At 39.9% G+C, this 20,108-nt stretch overlaps 1 protein-coding gene across 1 annotated transcript; it reads left to right on the forward strand.

Annotated features, from left to right (window-relative positions):
* The first annotated feature begins 432 nt into the window (after positions 1-432).
* Positions 433-19,977, forward strand: dennd2c (DENN/MADD domain containing 2C). The gene is made up of 19 exons (XM_025059748.1): positions 433-824; positions 4,710-5,773; positions 7,432-7,556; positions 7,646-7,719; positions 7,865-8,011; positions 9,322-9,400; positions 9,641-9,685; positions 11,088-11,275; positions 11,416-11,525; positions 12,255-12,324; positions 13,516-13,593; positions 13,838-13,978; positions 14,660-14,808; positions 15,888-16,065; positions 16,268-16,309; positions 18,267-18,375; positions 19,025-19,267; positions 19,452-19,538; positions 19,617-19,977. The coding sequence occupies exons 2-19, from the start codon at positions 4,926-4,928 to the stop codon at positions 19,646-19,648; spliced, it is 2,745 nt and encodes a 914-aa protein (XP_024915516.1). The 5' UTR covers positions 433-824; positions 4,710-4,925; the 3' UTR covers positions 19,649-19,977.
* Positions 19,978-20,108: the final 131 nt, after the last annotated feature.

Raw genomic sequence — 20,108 nt, forward strand, 5'->3', positions numbered from 1 at the left:
AAACAGTCTTCTCAGTCTGAGCTGCGTCAAGTCCGACATACACAGATTGAGATAAACCGGAAGTCAGAGCATTAGGTTAGTTGACAGAATTTGTTACGTTATAGTATGTTTGTGTAAAATATGTTGTTGTGTACGTTAACGTAGTAACTAAAGATAGATTGTTTATTGAGTGACCTGTACAGCTGACAGTTATTTTAACATGTTTTAGTGATCAAGTACTACTAATAAAAAAGTGTCTTGTTTGTGATAGCTAAAATTAGCCTCAGAGTTCATAAAACCTATCAATATTATTCAGTTGATGTACAAATCACTAATAAAAATGCATGTATTTGTTATTTTAAGCCCCCGTTATCGCAGCCCCCTCAATTCTTTTTCATATTGCGTTACTAGCGCTAACCCCATGTGTAATTTTGAAATGGCTACCGGAAGTTGTTTGTATTTCCTAGGTTCAACTAGATGGTAACCGTCCTGAGGAGTGGAGCTAGGAGTGTTCCGCTTTACTGCTCACTCACTCCTAAACACTTTCTTTGTTGTTTTTGACGCAATTGCAAGACACAAGTAGATGAGACGTTTTAAACTGGACCAAGATTTTTTGTTGTTTTATAAGTTCTTTGTAATTTGCAGCATGGCTAAAATAGTTACGTTACGCTGGATATATCTCACATTGCTAACCGTTCCACAGCGTTGAAAACTGCGAGCCGATGGAGTTCTACTTTTTTAAACAAAACAACACTTTTAACTGAAACGAGAAAAATGAGAAAACTTTGCTTCTCGACACTTTGAACTACTGGGTGCATTTTCTACGAGAGGCATCACGTGCAACTGTAAGTATTTTTTATCTCAGTTATTTTGATACTTTTTGTTGGCAGACTACATATCAACTAACAAACTTTCCAATGGGGGATGTTTCTGCCAATTTTTTAAAAAATCGATTTGTTTGGTTTACATCTATGCAATAATCTCGCTCAAGTCGCTCTCTCAATTACGTATAGCACCAAATTCAGCTGGAAATATTGCTAATTTAATTTATCTAATTGTAAGTGAAGAGGTAATTGTTTAAATAAAATAATATAGAGCTGTTTTCACATTGATGGGTCAATATGTTCATTTAGGCATACACATACGAAACTATACGGTAGATATTTGACCATTATTAACATTTAAAGACAATGTCTTTGTAGCTAACGATTGACAGCCATCGCTGTACAGAGAATTATGTAATCTTAATGTGTACAGTAAATTATTTTTGGCCTATTGTTTAAACCGAATTACAGTTGACTTCAGGCTGAGTTGGAGGTGTCATGGAATTCCATATATTTTACAGTAGGCTTTACACTAGACAGATAGTCTCTTTTCTGAAAGGCCTCTGGATGCTGATAGTGATTTCAGCATCTAGTTCTGCTGCATCCACAGTGCAGTTAAAGCACAAATTAAAAGCAGGATAATGTAAGTCACAGACCAATGTACGCTAATCTCATTGACCTTATAGTTATTCCTAAAGCCAGGAGTTAACTGCAGGTGTTGCCATGTTTAGGTACAACAGTCCAATGGATGATTAACCAAAGACCAGAGATCCATTCCTTCTGTTGCACCTGGGATGTAAAACGTATTATACTTTGCTCTTTGCCATATATAAGCAGAATCCAGACCAGTACCTATATATAACACTATATGATAGTGTTGAATGGGTGTTGGCCACCAGTAACACTAGTAACACATATATTGGCTTTTTGTGAAGGAATGTTTTCAAAACTGCATGTGTTGATTTGTGATCTAAGTGGCATTTTTTGGCCACTCCAGTCAGTGTCAGGTGATCTTCTCTGCACTATCCTTGACGGGTAACAACAGATTTTGATTTGATTGGCTAATTTTCTAACTTTTGTTTTTAGTTTTTTTAGTTTTGTTTAAAGTAATTTATACAAATCCTGTAATTTTGGTTGAGGAGAAAACAGCCCTAAACCATGACACTGCCAGCACCATGCTCCCTGTTGTGTATGGTGCATTTTGTTGATGTGCGCTGTTATTTTGTGCCATGTTTACCTCTCAGTCTTGTGAGTTCAGTCTTGGTCTCATCAGACCATCACAAATTTTTCCACATGCTTTTAGGAAACTTGATATACCTTTTCGCAGTGTTCCGCTGGGCTCTGATGCCTTACAAAAAGGCTTCTAAGTTCTTGCAATAATTTCTCACAGTCCAGACAAATGAAGAACGTGGGTGATTTACTTGGAAGGAGCCACTAGTTCCTGGCAATAAAAACTGTGCAGTTAACTAATTGATGTAATACAGTTGGCTTCCATGCAGTTTTGGTGTTGTGTTGTCTGTTGATTTCTGGGAGACCTTTGGTTCAGTGTTGTGCTGCTGTCGTGCTGTATATTACTGTTCTTAATGACTTCTGTGGTGTTTTTATTGCTTTTGGAAATTTTTAGCAATTCCTTTTAAAATGAAGCAGTTTTTTTGTGAGTTCTCTATGGACCAGCTCTTTGTTGTCAGATGCAATTCAGTAATTTGCAAAACAAATCATACACATTTGAATGTTATTTGGGCAGATTTAGTGTCTTCTTTAGTGTTTACTGACTACTAATCGCTGGGGGTTATCAAATTATGTGGTTGGTTCTACAGCCACATCAATAGTTGTAATGGGTGAATACCTTAACAACCAAAATATTATATATAATATTATGTTTTTTTGCTCCTATTTTTAAGTTTCACTTTGTTTTTAATTGAAAAATATGCATTACTTGTCTCACAGTTTTGTCTGTGATTGTTTTACATGTTCAAGTTCGTATTGGCATTTCGTATGTAAGGTTTGAATTCTCTAAATTAAGGACAAATTTTGAGGAATTTCACTACAGGTCAAACTTGTCAATTTATATAGTCCACCATTCAGTCATTTATTTACATGCTATATAAAAATGCATTCTACTTGGTCTAACACTTTATGACGATTTTAGTTTTGTTTGTCTTGTTTTGCACAGTGGTTTTTGTGCAAGTGTTTAGCAAAGCAACATTTTTCTTTTAAAAGAGCTTTAATGGTTTCAGTACATGGCAAAGCCACACCGGTTTACCTGCTGCATGTTGTGTCATGCCGTGCTACTTCAGGGGTGTGTTTTGTGGTTGGTTTGAGGTACTATTATGTTTAATTCAACTGTCAAGTTAATGGCAGCAACAATCCAGCTTCATGGGTTTCATGTCTGGTTTCTCCATAGATGAGTCAGGGAGTTTCACTTAATACATACAAGACAGCCAAATAAACATCAGTGGAAATTATTTTGACTTGCCTTGTGGCTTTGTCACGTCATATCACAATTGCTGTTGTGGATATATTTTTAAATTTTATCACATTGATACAGATTTGGTTTCGTTTCAACTACACATACAACTCATTCTTTCCTGTATAACACCACACTAAGACAACTCATGCAAGGGGGTCAATTTTGGACTAATGTCATTGTTATTGCACGGTCTGAAGTTGCTGCAGCCATAATCGACTGCACACTTATATGATGTAGGTCAAACCAAACAAAGGATTCACTTTCATGACTGACAGACTGAGTGTCTCTAGTTGAATTTATTCCCAACCTCCCTGCACTTTTATTGGAATGCAGCACATAATGTTATTGTGATCATGAGCTGTGCAGTGGAACTTTACAACTTCTCCCCTTCTCCGGATTCTTCCCAGTCCCAGTCCTAATGTGCAACGTGTCCAAATGGTTTGGTTCCAGAAAGGCAGCAGCTGTACAACAGTGTACAGTCACTACCTCAATGTTGACTCAGGGATTTTACTGTCCGTGTGCAGCTGCATTCACTGAAGCACTTTATATCAATCTGTCTGTTTTACAGCATTTATACTTGTGTAAATCTTGCACAACCCACATTTTTATTTCTCCCCCTTTATTTTTTACACTTGTCTACTTTAAGGTAAATACTTTTAAAAATAGAAAATATAAATCTTGTAAAACTTATGGTATAATTGTTATTTCTTTATTTTCATTTTTCACAATAGCCCAGACCTAACCATACAACCTAAACAACAAAATTAAAACCTCTGGTTACACAGACAAAAACACAACAATTCTAGAATCTACACCCTTTATTAGGAAAAACACAAAACTGGGGTTGATTAAGACTCATGTACACCACTATCTAGAAACAGCTGAATATAATTAACTTTGATAAATTTTTACAACCATTTAAACAGTTTTATTATACTCCCTGGGAAGGTGTGGTTTAAAATGATGTCACTAATTCACCTAATTATGACTGCGGTCTCTTTAGTGGCTACAATTTTATGTGCTTCCAAAGACTTTTTTTTCAATGACTCAAAGTTAAAAAAACTTATGTGAAAGACAGTTTCTGTGAGATCGCTGAATTAGATTTAACGCTTTGCTGTATCATAGGAATTTTCAATTGGCTAGTTCTCCAGTTTAGGACAACAGTTTTGGAGAAAACTGACTCAAAAGCAGCACACAGTTGTCCTTAACTATGATCCAGCGTCCTTGCTTCCTTTTTCTTTGTGAATTTATTTTTGGAAACTGACATGACAGAAGCTTATCCTTCCTTATCATCTTATCTGTCCCTTCCTTCACCTCAGACCACTTGACTTGTTTGACTTTTGAAAAGTAACCAATGTCTTTTTGATCCTGCACTGCTTTGTCTGGACTTGTTCACAAGTGACTGATTGTTTCTGTCTTGACCCTTGTCTGTTTAGGTTGTTTACAAAAGGAGACAACTGGAAAATGACGCTGTCCTAGCAAACAACAGTGCAGAAGGACCTCTGAAGACAAAACTCGTGGGAAGAAGCTGCGCTTACTTCTCATCTCTGTATCTCTGCCTGACTACCAGTTGGTGTGTGTAGGAAACCCTCAATGAATTTCCTCAAGGAAAAGTGACTGTGCTGACACCTACCTCAACCTGCCTCCCAGCAATGCTGGCTGGGTGGGGGGAGGTTGAGCGACTGCAGAAGGGGGCCACTGTAGCCTGGCAGGGCCCTCAGTCTGGCAGACCCCCTTCTAAGGAGCAACGCATTAATATCAGGGAGAAGATCTCCCAGTGGGAAGTTCTCAGTCAGCAGAGCAGCAGCCCGAGTGTTGCAGTGAAAGCTCACACTCCGCCTGTATCTCCAAGTCTTTCTGGAGATCAGCATGGCAATGGGTTCCCCAGTGGTAGCTCAAAACCCAATATTTCAAAAGTTAAAACATTGGCTCTAGATTTTCGGGAATGTTCAGCAAATACAGGACATTTGGTTGGCTTTAGAAAATCTGAACCACTGCAGAGACCTTCAACAGGACTTTCCCCCACACCCCAACTAAATAAACAGTTTACAGCACGAACATTGCAATTTCCTAAAGTAGACAACTCTACAGGAAATCAAACCATCAGTACCATTGATGCTCAGAAAATAGATTGCATCTTAGATGTTGAAGCTATTTCTAAACCTCTACCTCTGTCGACTGATGACCTGGAAGACAACATGCCTGCAGGGAACTTCTACACTTCACGGGGTTTTTGGCGTAAGCTTGAGGGAGACAGACTGCTCTGGGAGAAAGGGAGAGGTTTTTCTGGTGGACCCCAGGCTCCTCCAAAACCTCAGCGGACATTCCAGTATAGTGGACCGAACAACCACTCAGGGCACACAGTGCAATTGGAAAAAGCTACGTCTTGTGTTATCAACTCTGACTCAAGCAGACGGAGGATAGCTAAGCCACCAAACTTCCCCCCTCCTCCACATCCTGGTACAAAGACCAATGGGCTGACGAGGCACAAAAAGAACAGGTTGGTCTAAACATTGGTGTCACGTTTCATTTAATACTGTGTTTTTTATTGTTCTGATATTGTATCTTAAGCTGATAATCATTTGCCAGTAAATGCAGCAAAGCTTCCATACTGCCCTTGCTCTCCTTGCCCTTCTGACCTCCATATGGCTCAATACACCTATCACAGCATGTCTTTGCAATAGTTGCTCATCTTAAATGTTTAGAGGACAGACTGTCTATTGGTTTTTATCACAGTAAATACGTAAATGAATAGTTGTTTTCTACCATTAAAAGAAGCTGCACTGAATAGGTAAATAAAAGCTGTAGCTGCAGGAGCAGCATTTAGTATGACCTTAGACCTTTAACTATACATTGGTCTGCTGACCGTCTGAGACTGCAGAATGTTTCAAATCCGTTTCGAGGAGAGGCCTTCTCTGGCTGTTACAGCTGGCCAAGGCCCAGTTGTAATGTCACTTAATATTTGCCAGCATTGTTCTCTATTGTATGGATGTGGCCTAGTTCCTTAGCTACACTAGTCTCTGGTCATCATCTGCACACCCCCACACACAAACACAGGCTCACCCAGTGGTTTTTGGTAGAACTCTGCAGTGACTTAAATTTGTGTGTATAGCCTTAAACCTTTATCAGCCTAAGACACATCTGTCTGCCAAAACAACAACAACAATGATTTAGCATAAATCTGCCGAAGTGCATGGTCTGATATATATAAAAGAAAATCTCACCACACAATACACGGCCAGATTCACAGTAACTTATAAATTCTATGTGTATAAGCAATAAAATTCAGTTTCCCACTGTGGGCTGATTCCTGACCCAGTGAGGTAACAGGGAGGTAAACCAGTTGAATACTGAAGAAGTAATATTCACACACACACACACACACACATTACTGTGTACACCTCTGTCTTAAAAGACATGATTCATTTTGTAACCTGACCACCTGACACCTCCCTGATTGTTATATTACCGTCACTCATTACTGTCTCTAATTGTTCTGAGTATAAGATCTGGAAAAAATAATGAGTACAGACAAATAAAAGAAAAAACTAGAAGACTTGATTTGATATACTAAACATTTCATATTGGTATTCTAATTGTCTGGTTTTTTTTTTTACTAACATTTCTCCCACACTTGGCATGTGACCTGTTTTCTCAGTGTCAGAGCTGTTCTACATTGTTGAACTAGTCCTACCATTCACTGCATGTGTCATTATACCATGGCCATGATTGGAAGGAAAACAGTCACATGACATGAACCTCCTCACCGTTTGTGTCATTGTTGAGCTGCTTTGTGCTGTGTGTTTATGCTGTGTGTTGTGGACTTACGGAGGAAAATTGGTTAAAATATGGACAGTTTACTTGAATACTGGTGAGTGGCACTTACTTCCACACAGAGAGTGCACGTTGTATTCAAATACAACTATTCTGTTTAAAATTTGCAATGCGCTTACATTTTTTTGTTTTACAATTTTCTGTATTACATACTGAGTCATTTCCTTTTAGCAGTTTAACCCACACGCTCACTGTGTCCTCCAAGTGTCTCTTATCAATACTTTGATTATTGTTTTGGCTCATTGGTTTCACTCTAGGCAGAAATGTAAATAAAAGCATGCTGCCCTTTCTGTCTCACTTTCCTTATTTCCTTACCTGCCACAGGAAGTCCTTCGAATATGAGGATGCAGCTCGTCTGACGGGAAAGCAAGGCACCCTGGGAGTAGAGGCAAGGCGTTCAGGGCTGTACCATGCCTACTCTGATGACAGTATTTATGAGGACATAGCCTGTGAGTTGTTCTTGTGATCGCAACAGTTGTAGAAGAAAAATATTTCAAACTTTCAGCCTACATTTCTACAGCATTCTTTCTTCCTCCAGGTGATGTGACCAGAGATGACCCTTATGAAGATGTGAAGCATTCCCCCATGTGTCTACCCACTTCAAGGCCCAAGGTAAAATAAGGACATTTTCCTCTTACTTCACCATTAAATGTGAAGCAGGAAGAAGGAAGTAGTTTAATGAACTGTAATATATAATTATTAGGATCATGTAGTTATTCGAGCCCCAATTGTAATGTGACAGTTTTTTGTCTTTCAGTTGCCTCCTAAGCCTCAGACATTACAAGGTTATGGCAGCAGAGTGGAGTGGAAAAACTCCCAAGCAACATCCAAAACCTTAGAAAGTCCCAAACCCGTCGCACCCCCTTGTTCCAGAAACCCTCAAAGAACCCTGTTGATGCCACAAGTGAGTGAGTTCTAGAGACTGGTCTTAATACTGGGATCGCTAATACATAAATAGTACAGTAAAACAATGTATAATGTCATGCTGGGTGGAGTTATGTTGAGCAGGAAGGAGAAGACACTGGAAGAAATAGATAGCGATAAATAGATGACGATGAGTGTGACTTGAAAGTTGGACAAAAGGCATGAACTCAATAACCATGGCAGTGGAAAGAAATTGGACATGGAGGAATTTTGACAAAAAGGTATCGTATTAACTAGATACATTATCATATGAAATGAAATCCCTTTGTAGTTTCTTAAGAAAAGCAACTATTCATTTTTTTAAGCATGTGTGATGTTCGTGTGTAGCTGGGGTATTTATTAGCAGGATCTTAGCAAGAAGAAAAAAATGCTGGTGGAAAGTCCTTGACCTGAATTTAGACAGCAGACAGGTACACTGATGACAGTAAGAAGAAGAGGTGTTTATCCTCCATCCTGTTTCCACATCTTGACTTGAATACTGTCTTCGTGGTCTGGTCTGGTGTAACTGGCTGTCAGAGCACAGGCAGACATGTGAAAGTGCTTGGTGGACTATTGAGTTACCGAAAATATGAAATCCTTATAACGGAAAAGCTATGTTATGCCTTACAGCTTTTTGCTCTAAATTTCCTAAATTGGAGTTACATTTGATATATAAAAATCCATCGTGGGGTTTGACTCCATACTCCTATAGTCTCCAAAAGTCCTGAGGGGACCTCAGAGGATGTAAGTTCTTCCCACCGACTAGATTGACTAATCACATAAAAGCATTTCCATTTCATGGATTTAGGACCATTTTGAGTTTAGTTTTATTGAAGTCTGGATGAGCTAGTTGGAAAAGTGCAACTGTGAATCATTTTTGGTGTTGGTGTTTCACTACATGTAAACCCTGACTTTACAAAGTCCAATGATTTGCCAAACATTCTATAGTTTCTGCAGAATTTGGAGGTAAAGGTTATTTCTACTGTATGAGTATTTATGAATGTGCCTGTGATATCATTAACCTCAGCATGTTTTATTTTTCTATATCCTGCTACATAAATTTATATTTGCAGTGCCCTGAATATATTTGACCTTCATGTACTGTATACGTGCAGCGCCCGTGTTCAATGTACAGTTATTTTCTTCCAGTGCATTAACTGAAGAATGCAGGAATGTAGGGGTGAAGAAAACCTATAATATAATCATGTCTTTAGAGGCTGTTATATTATGATTCCCTGTAATCATCATTCAGTAATGGCTGGGAAATTACGGGGCTGAAGAGCATCTGTGTATGTGTGTCCTACTACGCAGTATGTCAGCAAGATCGAGACCATCTTTGACGACAAGCGAGGGAGGAAGAGAGTGAAGAACCAGGGAGTCTCAGTGAGAGGTACACACACGCACAGATGACCAAATGTCACCCACATCAACACTTCACTAAGATTAACTTGAGCTTCTTGGTGGAAATACCGAGCCGTTGATGGTATACACCGCATGGGACCAGCTGCAGTAGGCAAAGCTGTTGATTATAAAACAAGGCTCACTGTCTGCATCTGATTATGGCTTCCAGTTTGTTTGTTTTTTCAGTGTTTGCTCCTTCATGTCTCTCTCCTATAATTCATATCAACAGAGGAGACCAGCGGCACAGAGAGTGACCCCGAGGACAACACCAAAGGTAGCGCCATAGTAAAACCATGTGTATGTTCTTGTACAATACATTTTCTTCACAGTTTTTCTATATTTACAAATTCTATCTGTTACTGTCCAGTTCAGACAAACATTAGTCAGTCTATTTTTTTACTTAGTAGATCAAAAACATCCAGTTGTAGGACAATTATTTAAGGTATTTTGTCAATCATCTTTTAGCTTACTTTAAATTTTAAATAGGTTTCTGTTCAGTTTGTTTTCCAACTGTTTTTTATTTACTGTCTAGCCCTAAGCTATTGTGTCGTATTTGTCTTAAAATCAAATGGTTAGCTAATTCTCTGCTAACTTGGAGTAATCCTTAAGATATTTAAGGAGCTATGTTGTGCATGTGATACACAGGTCATTTTCTTAAAAGCATTACTATTAAAATAAGTTTGATTTAATTATAGTTGACCTAATGATTGATAAGTTACCCAAATTGCTTAAATTAATGTCTGAAGTCGACACAAATAGCAAATCAACACAAAATTCACCAAATATTGTAATTGAACATACCAAATCTTTATTTAAAATTTTCAATCGTGCCACAATGCCTTTGGCCTTTAATGTCAGATTTAGCCTCTTAAATAAGAGTTTGCTAAATGCGACCAAGTGAAAGAGGATACAAGTCCTCACATTTGTACTTAATATTATTTGCTGCTGCAGATATGGGGACTTACCACTGTGACTAGAGCTGCATCAGAAGACCTGACATGATTTCAGGCAGCATTCTCCATACAACATGCTGGCTGGAAAATGTCATGCTTTATAGTACTTGGAATGCAGAACATTTACTGTTTATTTGTGAGGGTATCAGCCCTACCTATGTATAGCTTTGATACTATACCAAGAGGGTTCCTGCATTGGTTGCAGCACCTGGGTGCATTTGCTCCATAGTGGAATAGAAGGAGGGAACCCTCTTGTCAATCATCCACTCTTTGTCTCTGTGAGGAGAAGCAGGGCCGCTAGAATACACAGTGCAGAAAGTGAGCCTGTTTGAGGAGCAATTTAAAGTTACGTTGCAGCATTAATTTGTGGGTCATTATATTGCCTAGCAAAATGTGTTATTATCACAGGCCTTTACTAAACCTCTCTATAACATTATTTTAAGGGAATATTTGCTTACTGCCTTTTGAGACAGTTTGGATGTCAATAGCCCAGGTATTAGACAAAAATACTTGTACAAATACTCAATTGTTTCATTCCACATTCTGGGAACCGTGCTTTTTCAGATCATCCAAGAAACTCCCCTCTTTGCAGGAGGTGACACAGATATTTGATATATGCACAGTGTGTATTTTCATTGCCCTAAATTGTTCCTGTAATGCTGGACTGAATCCTGTTTGTTCAACATAAGCACTGCTCTAATCACTTCACTGTGTGTTCCTTAGCTGGCTCTAGGAGATCAGTTTACATCCAGTCTACGCTGAAACGCCGTCCGGGCTACCGCACCCTGGAGAGAGACCTCATTCAGCTCCAGCAGCAGCAGCTCTTCCAGATCTTTGTGGTGGTGTCACTGAGAAAGAGCTCCTCAGAAAACACCTACTCCCCTGAAATAACGCAACAGTTCCCCAAAATGGTTAGTAAGAACCTTTGCAGTAACATTAGCATCTTCTAACGTTGCGTTACTGTCACATTTGAACATCCTAACTCTATTCTGTATATTCAGAAGTCTGTCACAGAACACTGTTTTAAATAATCAGACTCCTGTTTCTCCAGTTTGAGAAGTCCTCTCGGGTCTCCAAAGAGGCTGAAGACCAGCTGAAGGTCATTCCAAAGTTCTGCTTCCCTGACTCACTGGACTGGAAGCCCTCTGCACACATGCCCAGGTCTGCTTATAGTCTCATTGATGTTTATGGGGAATTTTACAATCATGCTGGTTGTCTGTGTTGCTTTTTAAAATCATTAATTTATATCCTTTTATATCCTTTTTTGTCACTATTGTGTTGTCACTGCACACACAAATTCACTGTCTTCACATTTGTACCATCTACAGTATTTAGACAGCGATTTGGCTCCGTAATTATCCTTTGTGTTATGTTTAATCTCCCCATTTCCTCTTTTCCTTTTACATCCTCAGCTGTCAGCTCCGAGCCATATAACTCTGTTGACAACATGAATACCCCACAGTGATAATTAATGTTTCATCTGATTTAATTAAATCTTTGATTGCTATGGGCTACAGGGCCTCATTACTTTTCAGTTGATAAGGTTCATTGTTGTATTGAGGGCCATGATTTTCAGCTTACACTGCTACTCTGCCTTCAGTTGAAATGAACAGAAGATGCAGCTGTTTATTGACTTTCTTTCTGTGTGCTTTCAATGATTGAATGGGACAAATATTTCCAGAGAATGTGCACCCCCTCACAATTATGACAAACATTTTATATTTTAGTTAATTTTCTCTGAGGATGTTTTTAATATAGCATACGATTTTAGAAGAAGAAAGACTATTTTTTCATTCTCCAGTTTGGCAGTTTTTCATTCCAAAATGTCCGCACAGATAAACATTTTTAATTAGTGCATTAAAGAGCCACTTTGTTTTCTCGTGTTTTCAGTGAGACTTTCTCGTTCGTCCTCACCGGGGAAGATGGCAGCCGCTGGTTTTGTTATTGTCGCAAAATCCTGGTGAGTGTGAATGAGCTTATATTCAGCATCTCAGTCATTGTCTCACCTGTGTGTGTGTGTGTATGTGAGAGAGAGAGAGAGAGACAGAGAGAGACATGATGGCAGTCAGCCTTGTGCTTACTCAATATCTCCGAGGAGATGTGAATCACGGAGCAACTGTACAACTTCTGCATCAATGACAGAGAGCAAGAAGAATTTTTGAATTTCTCCATTCCCTCTTAATAGTGTTCAGGGTCTCTCCAGGACAACTTTAAAAACTGTTTGGTTTGGGCTTACAGTAAATGTGCTGTAAATATCTGTGTTCCTGTTTAGGAAATTTAGTTTTTTAAATTTACTTCTACTTTCATAGACATAGAAATGATCGGTTCCTTCTCATATCTGGTCTGTATCGTCTGCATCTGTGTGTCCAAAGAGGTCCACCGGTTTAAATCTTTTCAGCTGGAAAACTAAACAATCTCATGACACACACATGCAGTTGAGAATTTCGATTCTGCACCAGGTTTTTGGGCCTAACCACGTGCTCTGTGTGTCAAATAAATGTATCCCTCCGGCCTAGTTTCTGTCCCGGTCAAAGCTGGTACAAACAAAATTGCTATTTGTGTTAGACATAAGGCAAACAAAGGAACTCTGTCTTTGTCTTTCATCATGGTGTTGCCATTGTTTTTACTCATTTTGTTTACATCTGCTTCTTCTTGTAAATGTTGCAATCCCCCTACTATTGGTCTGGAATGACATTTTAAGAATGCACGTACAATAGCCTAAGATGAGGTTGCCCTTTTATTATAGTATAAACTGAACCTCAGCCTTTTACAAGCCTCTAGAAAATGTGGCAGCTCTATGAGATATTTGAAGCAGAAAGCTCGAGTTAGACCTTACTTATATTCTACAATGGATTACCTGGACTTATTTAGAATTGAGCAGCTGGCAAACACACAGGAGCTGAAGGAGCATTACATTGTTCCTTTTTCTACAACATAAGGATGAAATGAGGCAGACGAGTGTGTTCCCCCAGGTTATTGGTGTCCATACTGAATCACAGCTGTACCAGATAAAATGAGTCTTAACTGGGATGAATGATGATTTTATTAATTGACATTTCTCAAGTAACAATTTAAAAACATGTATCTGAGACTAAGGAACATTCCATGCTGTAGTTGATATTAATAAATCCATTTCACCCGTGTCTTTCAGCCCAGTGGAAGGGGGAAGCGCCTTCCTGAAGTCCACTGTATTGTCAGCAAGCTGGGCTGTTTCAACCTTTTTGCAAAGGTAAAGTGACCACGTGGTTCTCTCTGGGCGGACCGCCCTTTGTCCATTGCATGTGTTGAGATGGAATTAAGCTACACTACAAGATAATCTGAACAATGACTGGGTGTGTTTGTAGACTGTGTGTGTGCAGCAGTGGGTCCCCACCCTTCTACCAGTTGGCTGAATAACTGCACCAACAGTAACTGTGAATATGTGGAGAAAGGCTGCCGTTTTACACAATGCTGTATTTGAACTCTCACTCTAGATTCTGGAAGAAGTGGAGAGGCGCAGGGAGATTTCTCCAGCTCTGGTTTATCCTTTTATGCGTAGTGTGATGGAAGCCCCGTTTCCTGCCCCTGGAAGAACAGTCACCGTTAAAAGCTTCCTCCCCGGGTCTGGGAATGAGGTAATCCTGAAACCGAAAAGAGGAAATGTTAATTAGTAGTCTGCTTCCTCTAACTGCTCCTCTCTGTGTTGTCAGGGTGACTCAGAGTAGGAAGTTATCTGTGTAAACAAAAGGAATAGCTATTTTGGCTTTGAGGGTGCAAGTAAGAACAGCTTTGTATATGTTGAAGTTTACTGTAACAAGGTTGGTCAGTACTGCAAAACTAGTCATTTGAAGAATCAGCTCACTTTGATGTATTCGTTTTTTATTATTATTATACTTGTTCAAGTTGGTCCACAGCTAACCCATGGTGAGCTGTACACTTCCAATTGTCCAACAAAAAAAAATAATGCCCTATTTTGATAATCATATCAAGGTATATCACTTATTTGGCATCTTTATAAAATCTTCTCACTCAAAACGGTACAAAATTACATTTATTGTCAAAAATGTTTATTTTATACATTTTTAATTAAAATACTATAATACGGAAGATTCACCTTGAGCTCCTCTCCTGTTTGAATGGCAGTTGAGTTTTATTGCTGAAAGATCAGGAGTAACTGGTTTTATTTAACTTATTTGGTAATTCTTTACCTTTAACTAATGATATTAATAATAGTGTGATTCAGCCAAAAAAAGTGTAGTCAGACAAGCATTCTTCACATGAATTTACGGTGTTTGGCTGATTTTTTTTTTTCCCAGGTGCTGACCCTGTGTCGACCAGTGGACTCCAGATTAGAGCACGTGGACTTCAACTGCCTGCTCCAGTGTCTCAGTGTAGGGAGACTCCTGCAAGTGTTCGCCTCCGTTCTGCTGGAGAGGAGAGTTATCTTCATCGCTGACAAACTCAGGTACCAGCATCACTCAAATATGCACACAACCCCCGATGGGATATACGGCCACTAGTGTTAGAATATTAATGTAGGCTTTTAAAAAAAACACCATATGCTGCAATAGTCAGTGCTTGATGACATCCCACAAGAGTGGTATTATTATCTCTTTGTACTTTACCTCAGTGTCCTCGTTCTCTTTATGAGAGACACAGAGTCTCAGTAACGGGTCCAGGAAAAAAAAATTGCTGGGTTTGTTTGGGCATTTTTTTTTTCTCAAAGTTTTACCTTGTCTGCATGTTCCTCATGAAATAAGAGCATTTTGAGGAATTTTCTAAAAGATCTTTTTCTAGATTTTTGGGCAAAATCCTAATTTATCACGTAAGTTTTAGTCATAGGTATTTCGTGAAAACTTAAAAAAATTATGAAATTGTTGTGTTTTAATGAGAAACATGTAGACAAAATAAAACTTTGAGAAAAAATCTGAAAATTCCATGAGAAACACGCAGACTAGATACAAATTTGAAAATAAAATTGCCCCAAAATTTGACCACTTGGACTTTTGTTGAAGTGGGCGTTTGTTCATTGGGATATGACTCATTTGACTTCTAGTGTTTCTCTGTAATTATTGAAGCGGCAGATGTCATCCAGGCAGCGACATGGATTTAATAACATTTTCAGGGAGTCATTGCAAGGGTTTTGAAAAGTAACTTAAATTGGAAATTAAAACAGAATGGGTATGGTTTTTAAGAAGAATTACGCAGCACAGATCATAGAATAGAATAGTATTTATTGTCATTGTAATACAGGGTACAACGAAACATTTGTCATGTATGGAATTTAATAATAGATTTAATTAAAGTGCTTTAGACTGACCTAACAAAACATGCTGTGTTTGTAGAACCTAGTGAGTAACATGTAAACAAGTAGGGTCTGTTAATGAACACATCACCTGTAATGTGTGCCACAGTTCTAGGTACTCTAAAGTACAGTCCCATCAGAAGTAGTTTGAAGCCTATGACATTTTTTTCCCCTTACATGCAATCCAGAAAGAATATTCTGAAGACTGATGTTTGTTAATCATTTTCTGTACTCTACAGTGTGTTGTCTCGGTGTGGCCATGCAGCACTGGCTCTTCTGTATCCCTTCACCTGGCAGCACACTTTTATACCTGTGTTACCGGCCAGTATGTTGGACATCAGCTGCTCCCCAACTCCGTTTGTTATTGGGGTATTGGCGCCCTGCCTCCCACAGCTGCTGGAGCTTCCCATTGAGGAGGTGGGTCAGAAGTCTGGAAATATTGGATAAGGTTGTTAAAATGCTGTGCTGTGTGTGGATTTAAGACAGTATTAGTGTTACATTAATGTTGGAGAACAATGGTTTAAATAGGTTAAAGATTAGCATTTGTTAAGTGGTATTGGCTGATGATGAAGTGAACTCAATGTGTAACTGTGATTGATTTGATGCTTTGTACTTGCAGGTGCTCATAGTGGATCTGTGTGCTGATAAATTTGAGATTCAGGTATGTAAAAAGTCAGTCAGTCAGTCAGTCAGTCAGTCAGTCAGTCAGTCAGTCAGTCAGTCAGTCAGTCAGTCAGTCAGTCAGTCAGTCAGTCAGTCAGTCAGTCAGTCAGTCAGTCAGTCAGTCAGTCAGTCAGTCAGTCAGTCAGTCAGTCAGTCAGTCAGTCAGTCAGTCAGTCAGTCAGTCAGTCAGTCAGTCAGTCAGTCAGTCAGTCAGTCAGTCAGTCAGTCAGTCAGTCAGTCAGTCAGTCAGTCAGTCAGTCAGTCAGTCAGTCAGTCAGTCAGTCAGTCAGTCAGTCAGTCAGTCAGTCAGTCAGTCAGTCAGTCAGTCAGTCAGTCAGTCAGTCAGTCAGTCAGTCAGTCAGTCAGTCAGTCAGTCAGTCAGTCAGTCAGTCAGTCAGTCAGTCAGTCAGTCAGTCAGTCAGTCAGTCAGTCAGTCAGTCAGTCAGTCAGTCAGTCAGTCAGTCAGTCAGTCAGTCAGTCAGTCAGTCAGTCAGTCAGTCAGTCAGTCAGTCAGTCAGTCAGTCAGTCAGTCAGTCAGTCAGTCAGTCAGTCAGTCAGTCAGTCAGTCAGTCAGTCAGTCAGTCAGTCAGTCAGTCAGTCAGTCAGTCAGTCAGTCAGTCAGTCAGTCAGTCAGTCAGTCAGTCAGTCAGTCAGTCAGTCAGTCAGTCAGTCAGTCAGTCAGTCAGTCAGTCAGTCAGTCAGTCAGTCAGTCAGTCAGTCAGTCAGTCAGTCAGTCAGTCAGTCAGTCAGTCAGTCAGTCAGTCAGTCAGTCAGTCAGTCAGTCAGTCAGTCAGTCAGTCAGTCAGTCAGTCAGTCAGTCAGTCAGTCAGTCAGTCAGTCAGTCAGTCAGTCAGTCAGTCAGTCAGTCAGTCAGTCAGTCAGTCAGTCAGTCAGTCAGTCAGTCAGTCAGTCAGTCAGTCAGTCAGTCAGTCAGTCAGTCAGTCAGTCAGTCAGTCAGTCAGTCAGTCAGTCAGTCAGTCAGTCAGTCAGTCAGTCAGTCAGTCAGTCAGTCAGTCAGTCAGTCAGTCAGTCAGTCAGTCAGTCAGTCAGTCAGTCAGTCAGTCAGTCAGTCAGTCAGTCAGTCAGTCAGTCAGTCAGTCAGTCAGTCAGTCAGTCAGTCAGTCAGTCAGTCAGTCAGTCAGTCAGTCAGTCAGTCAGTCAGTCAGTCAGTCAGTCAGTCAGTCAGTCAGTCAGTCAGTCAGTCAGTCAGTCAGTCAGTCAGTCAGTCAGTCAGTCAGTCAGTCAGTCAGTCAGTCAGTCAGTCAGTCAGTCAGTCAGTCAGTCAGTCAGTCAGTCAGTCAGTCAGTCAGTCAGTCAGTCAGTCAGTCAGTCAGTCAGTCAGTCAGTCAGTCAGTCAGTCAGTCAGTCAGTCAGTCAGTCAGTCAGTCAGTCAGTCAGTCAGTCAGTCAGTCAGTCAGTCAGTCAGTCAGTCAGTCAGTCAGTCAGTCAGTCAGTCAGTCAGTCAGTCAGTCAGTCAGTCAGTCAGTCAGTCAGTCAGTCAGTCAGTCAGTCAGTCAGTCAGTCAGTCAGTCAGTCAGTCAGTCAGTCAGTCAGTCAGTCAGTCAGTCAGTCAGTCAGTCAGTCAGTCAGTCAGTCAGTCAGTCAGTCAGTCAGTCAGTCAGTCAGTCAGTCAGTCAGTCAGTCAGTCAGTCAGTCAGTCAGTCAGTCAGTCAGTCAGTCAGTCAGTCAGTCAGTCAGTCAGTCAGTCAGTCAGTCAGTCAGTCAGTCAGTCAGTCAGTCAGTCAGTCAGTCAGTCAGTCAGTCAGTCAGTCAGTCAGTCAGTCAGTCAGTCAGTCAGTCAGTCAGTCAGTCAGTCAGTCAGTCAGTCAGTCAGTCAGTCAGTCAGTCAGTCAGTCAGTCAGTCAGTCAGTCAGTCAGTCAGTCAGTCAGTCAGTCAGTCAGTCAGTCAGTCAGTCAGTCAGTCAGTCAGTATTGAATGCTGTGATGTTCAACAGATGGGCGATGAAGACTGCATCCTGCCCAGTAAACTGCAGGCGGCGCTACAGCAGATTCTGGAGGACAGAGACTACATCCTGAGCCAGGAGGATGAATACACATGTGGAGGTTTGTCTCCTTCACAAGCAACAACTGTGTTTGACTTTGTCCACCTACAATTAAATAAACACAAATGTTTGATTGACCTGAATGCATTCATGCTTAAACTTCCAGCCCTCACACTTTTACTTGACTGCTGCCTTCTATAATGGATGAACTGGTAGAAGGTGAATGAATGACACATTTTCAATTGAAAAGGTTTTTGTGTCAACCTAAAATCACTTATGATTAAATGCCACTAATTCTTATGATTTCATTTTAAACAAATCAACTACAACTTATAACTGATGCACCTAATTCCTAGTAAAAATAACAATCACATTTATTGTCATGTTAAATACACGTTCACTGAGATTTCTCCTCTGCATTTAGTGTACCTCAAGAAAAAAGGGAAATAGTGATTGGTGCTGACACCACCTTCAGTCACTCTGACTCTCTTTCTTTCTTTCTCTATTATCTCTGTTATAGAAATATATGTAAGATCAGTATTTCCTTACATTCACACTTTCAATAATCCTGACCAGAATTTTCCTGATGATGAAATTGTTTTTTAAAAAGCTTTCTAAGTGTATTCTGTTAAACAATTACAAACTAACTATTCAAACCATGCGATACTTAAAAATGCTAACCTTTCTGCTGGGTTCTTTCTTCTCTCCAGACCAGGAGCCTGACCTGAGCTCCCTGGTGTCAGAAGGCTTTGTGCGATTCTTTGTGGAGCTGGTTGGCCACTACCCCCTCCACATGGTGGAGTCGTCCAACGGAGGCAGAGAGCTTCAGCGTGACAGCTTCCGTAAATCCCACCCATCCCGTGGGGTCCGACAGTTCCTGCAGCTCTTCATGGACACTCAGATGTTTGCTGGCTTCATTCAGGACAAGGAGCTGCGCAAGTCTGGAGGGAGAGGTAATAACAATCTTGTAGTGTCAAACTGATTCAGACATATATTTGTCTCAATGTAGTTTCACTTAAAAAAAGGAAAATGGATCTGTGTTAAATCATATCAAACCACACATGCAATGTTTACAAACTGTACAGAGGGTTACAATCTGTTTCTTATGAATTGGACTACTTTCCTTCTTTATCTCAGGTCTCTTTGAGGCCAGAGTGGCTGAATACATGGACTCGTACCCTGAGCCGGAGCCTAGTGGAGTGAACAAATTTCTTAAAGGACTAGGTAAGGATACCAGAAAATATATACAGTATATTAACATACATTTTTCATCCGCTAATTGTTTGATTTTTTTTCTGCCAGGAAACAAGATGAAGCTGCTTCAAATCAAATAAGAATCAACATCCTGACTCTCCATGAAGTAACTTTGTAATAAAAAACACAGAACATGGATGTCACTAATGAGTCCAGGCTGTTTGTTTGTGTTATGGTAGGCCACTTCTAATTGGACCAAAACAGCCACATTTTTAAAAAATATCTTCTATGAACCAAACTTTGTCTTTGAACAGACAAACCTTCCAGCTTAGTACAGCTCTGTTTTTCAGTGGGAACATGTTTACCTTTGGATCCGTTCTGCTGCACGTTACTACAGCTTTAATGTTTCATCTCAATCTTTGAAGTTGTCTCCTTTTGTACAATATTTAGTCAAATTGTGGAAACTCTTCCCCTGCGCACAAAAATGATATGTTTACTGTGTCAGCATTTATTTGCATTTCACTTTATTTACTGTGATAAGTGCATTTCAAGCTGGACAAACAATCCATTTACATTTTCTGCTAATTAATTTGTGTCTGG

Source organism: Cynoglossus semilaevis, chromosome 10, assembly GCF_000523025.1.
Source record: "Cynoglossus semilaevis isolate Cse_v1.0 chromosome 10, Cse_v1.0, whole genome shotgun sequence".
Classification (NCBI taxonomy): domain Eukaryota; kingdom Metazoa; phylum Chordata; class Actinopteri; order Pleuronectiformes; family Cynoglossidae; genus Cynoglossus; species Cynoglossus semilaevis.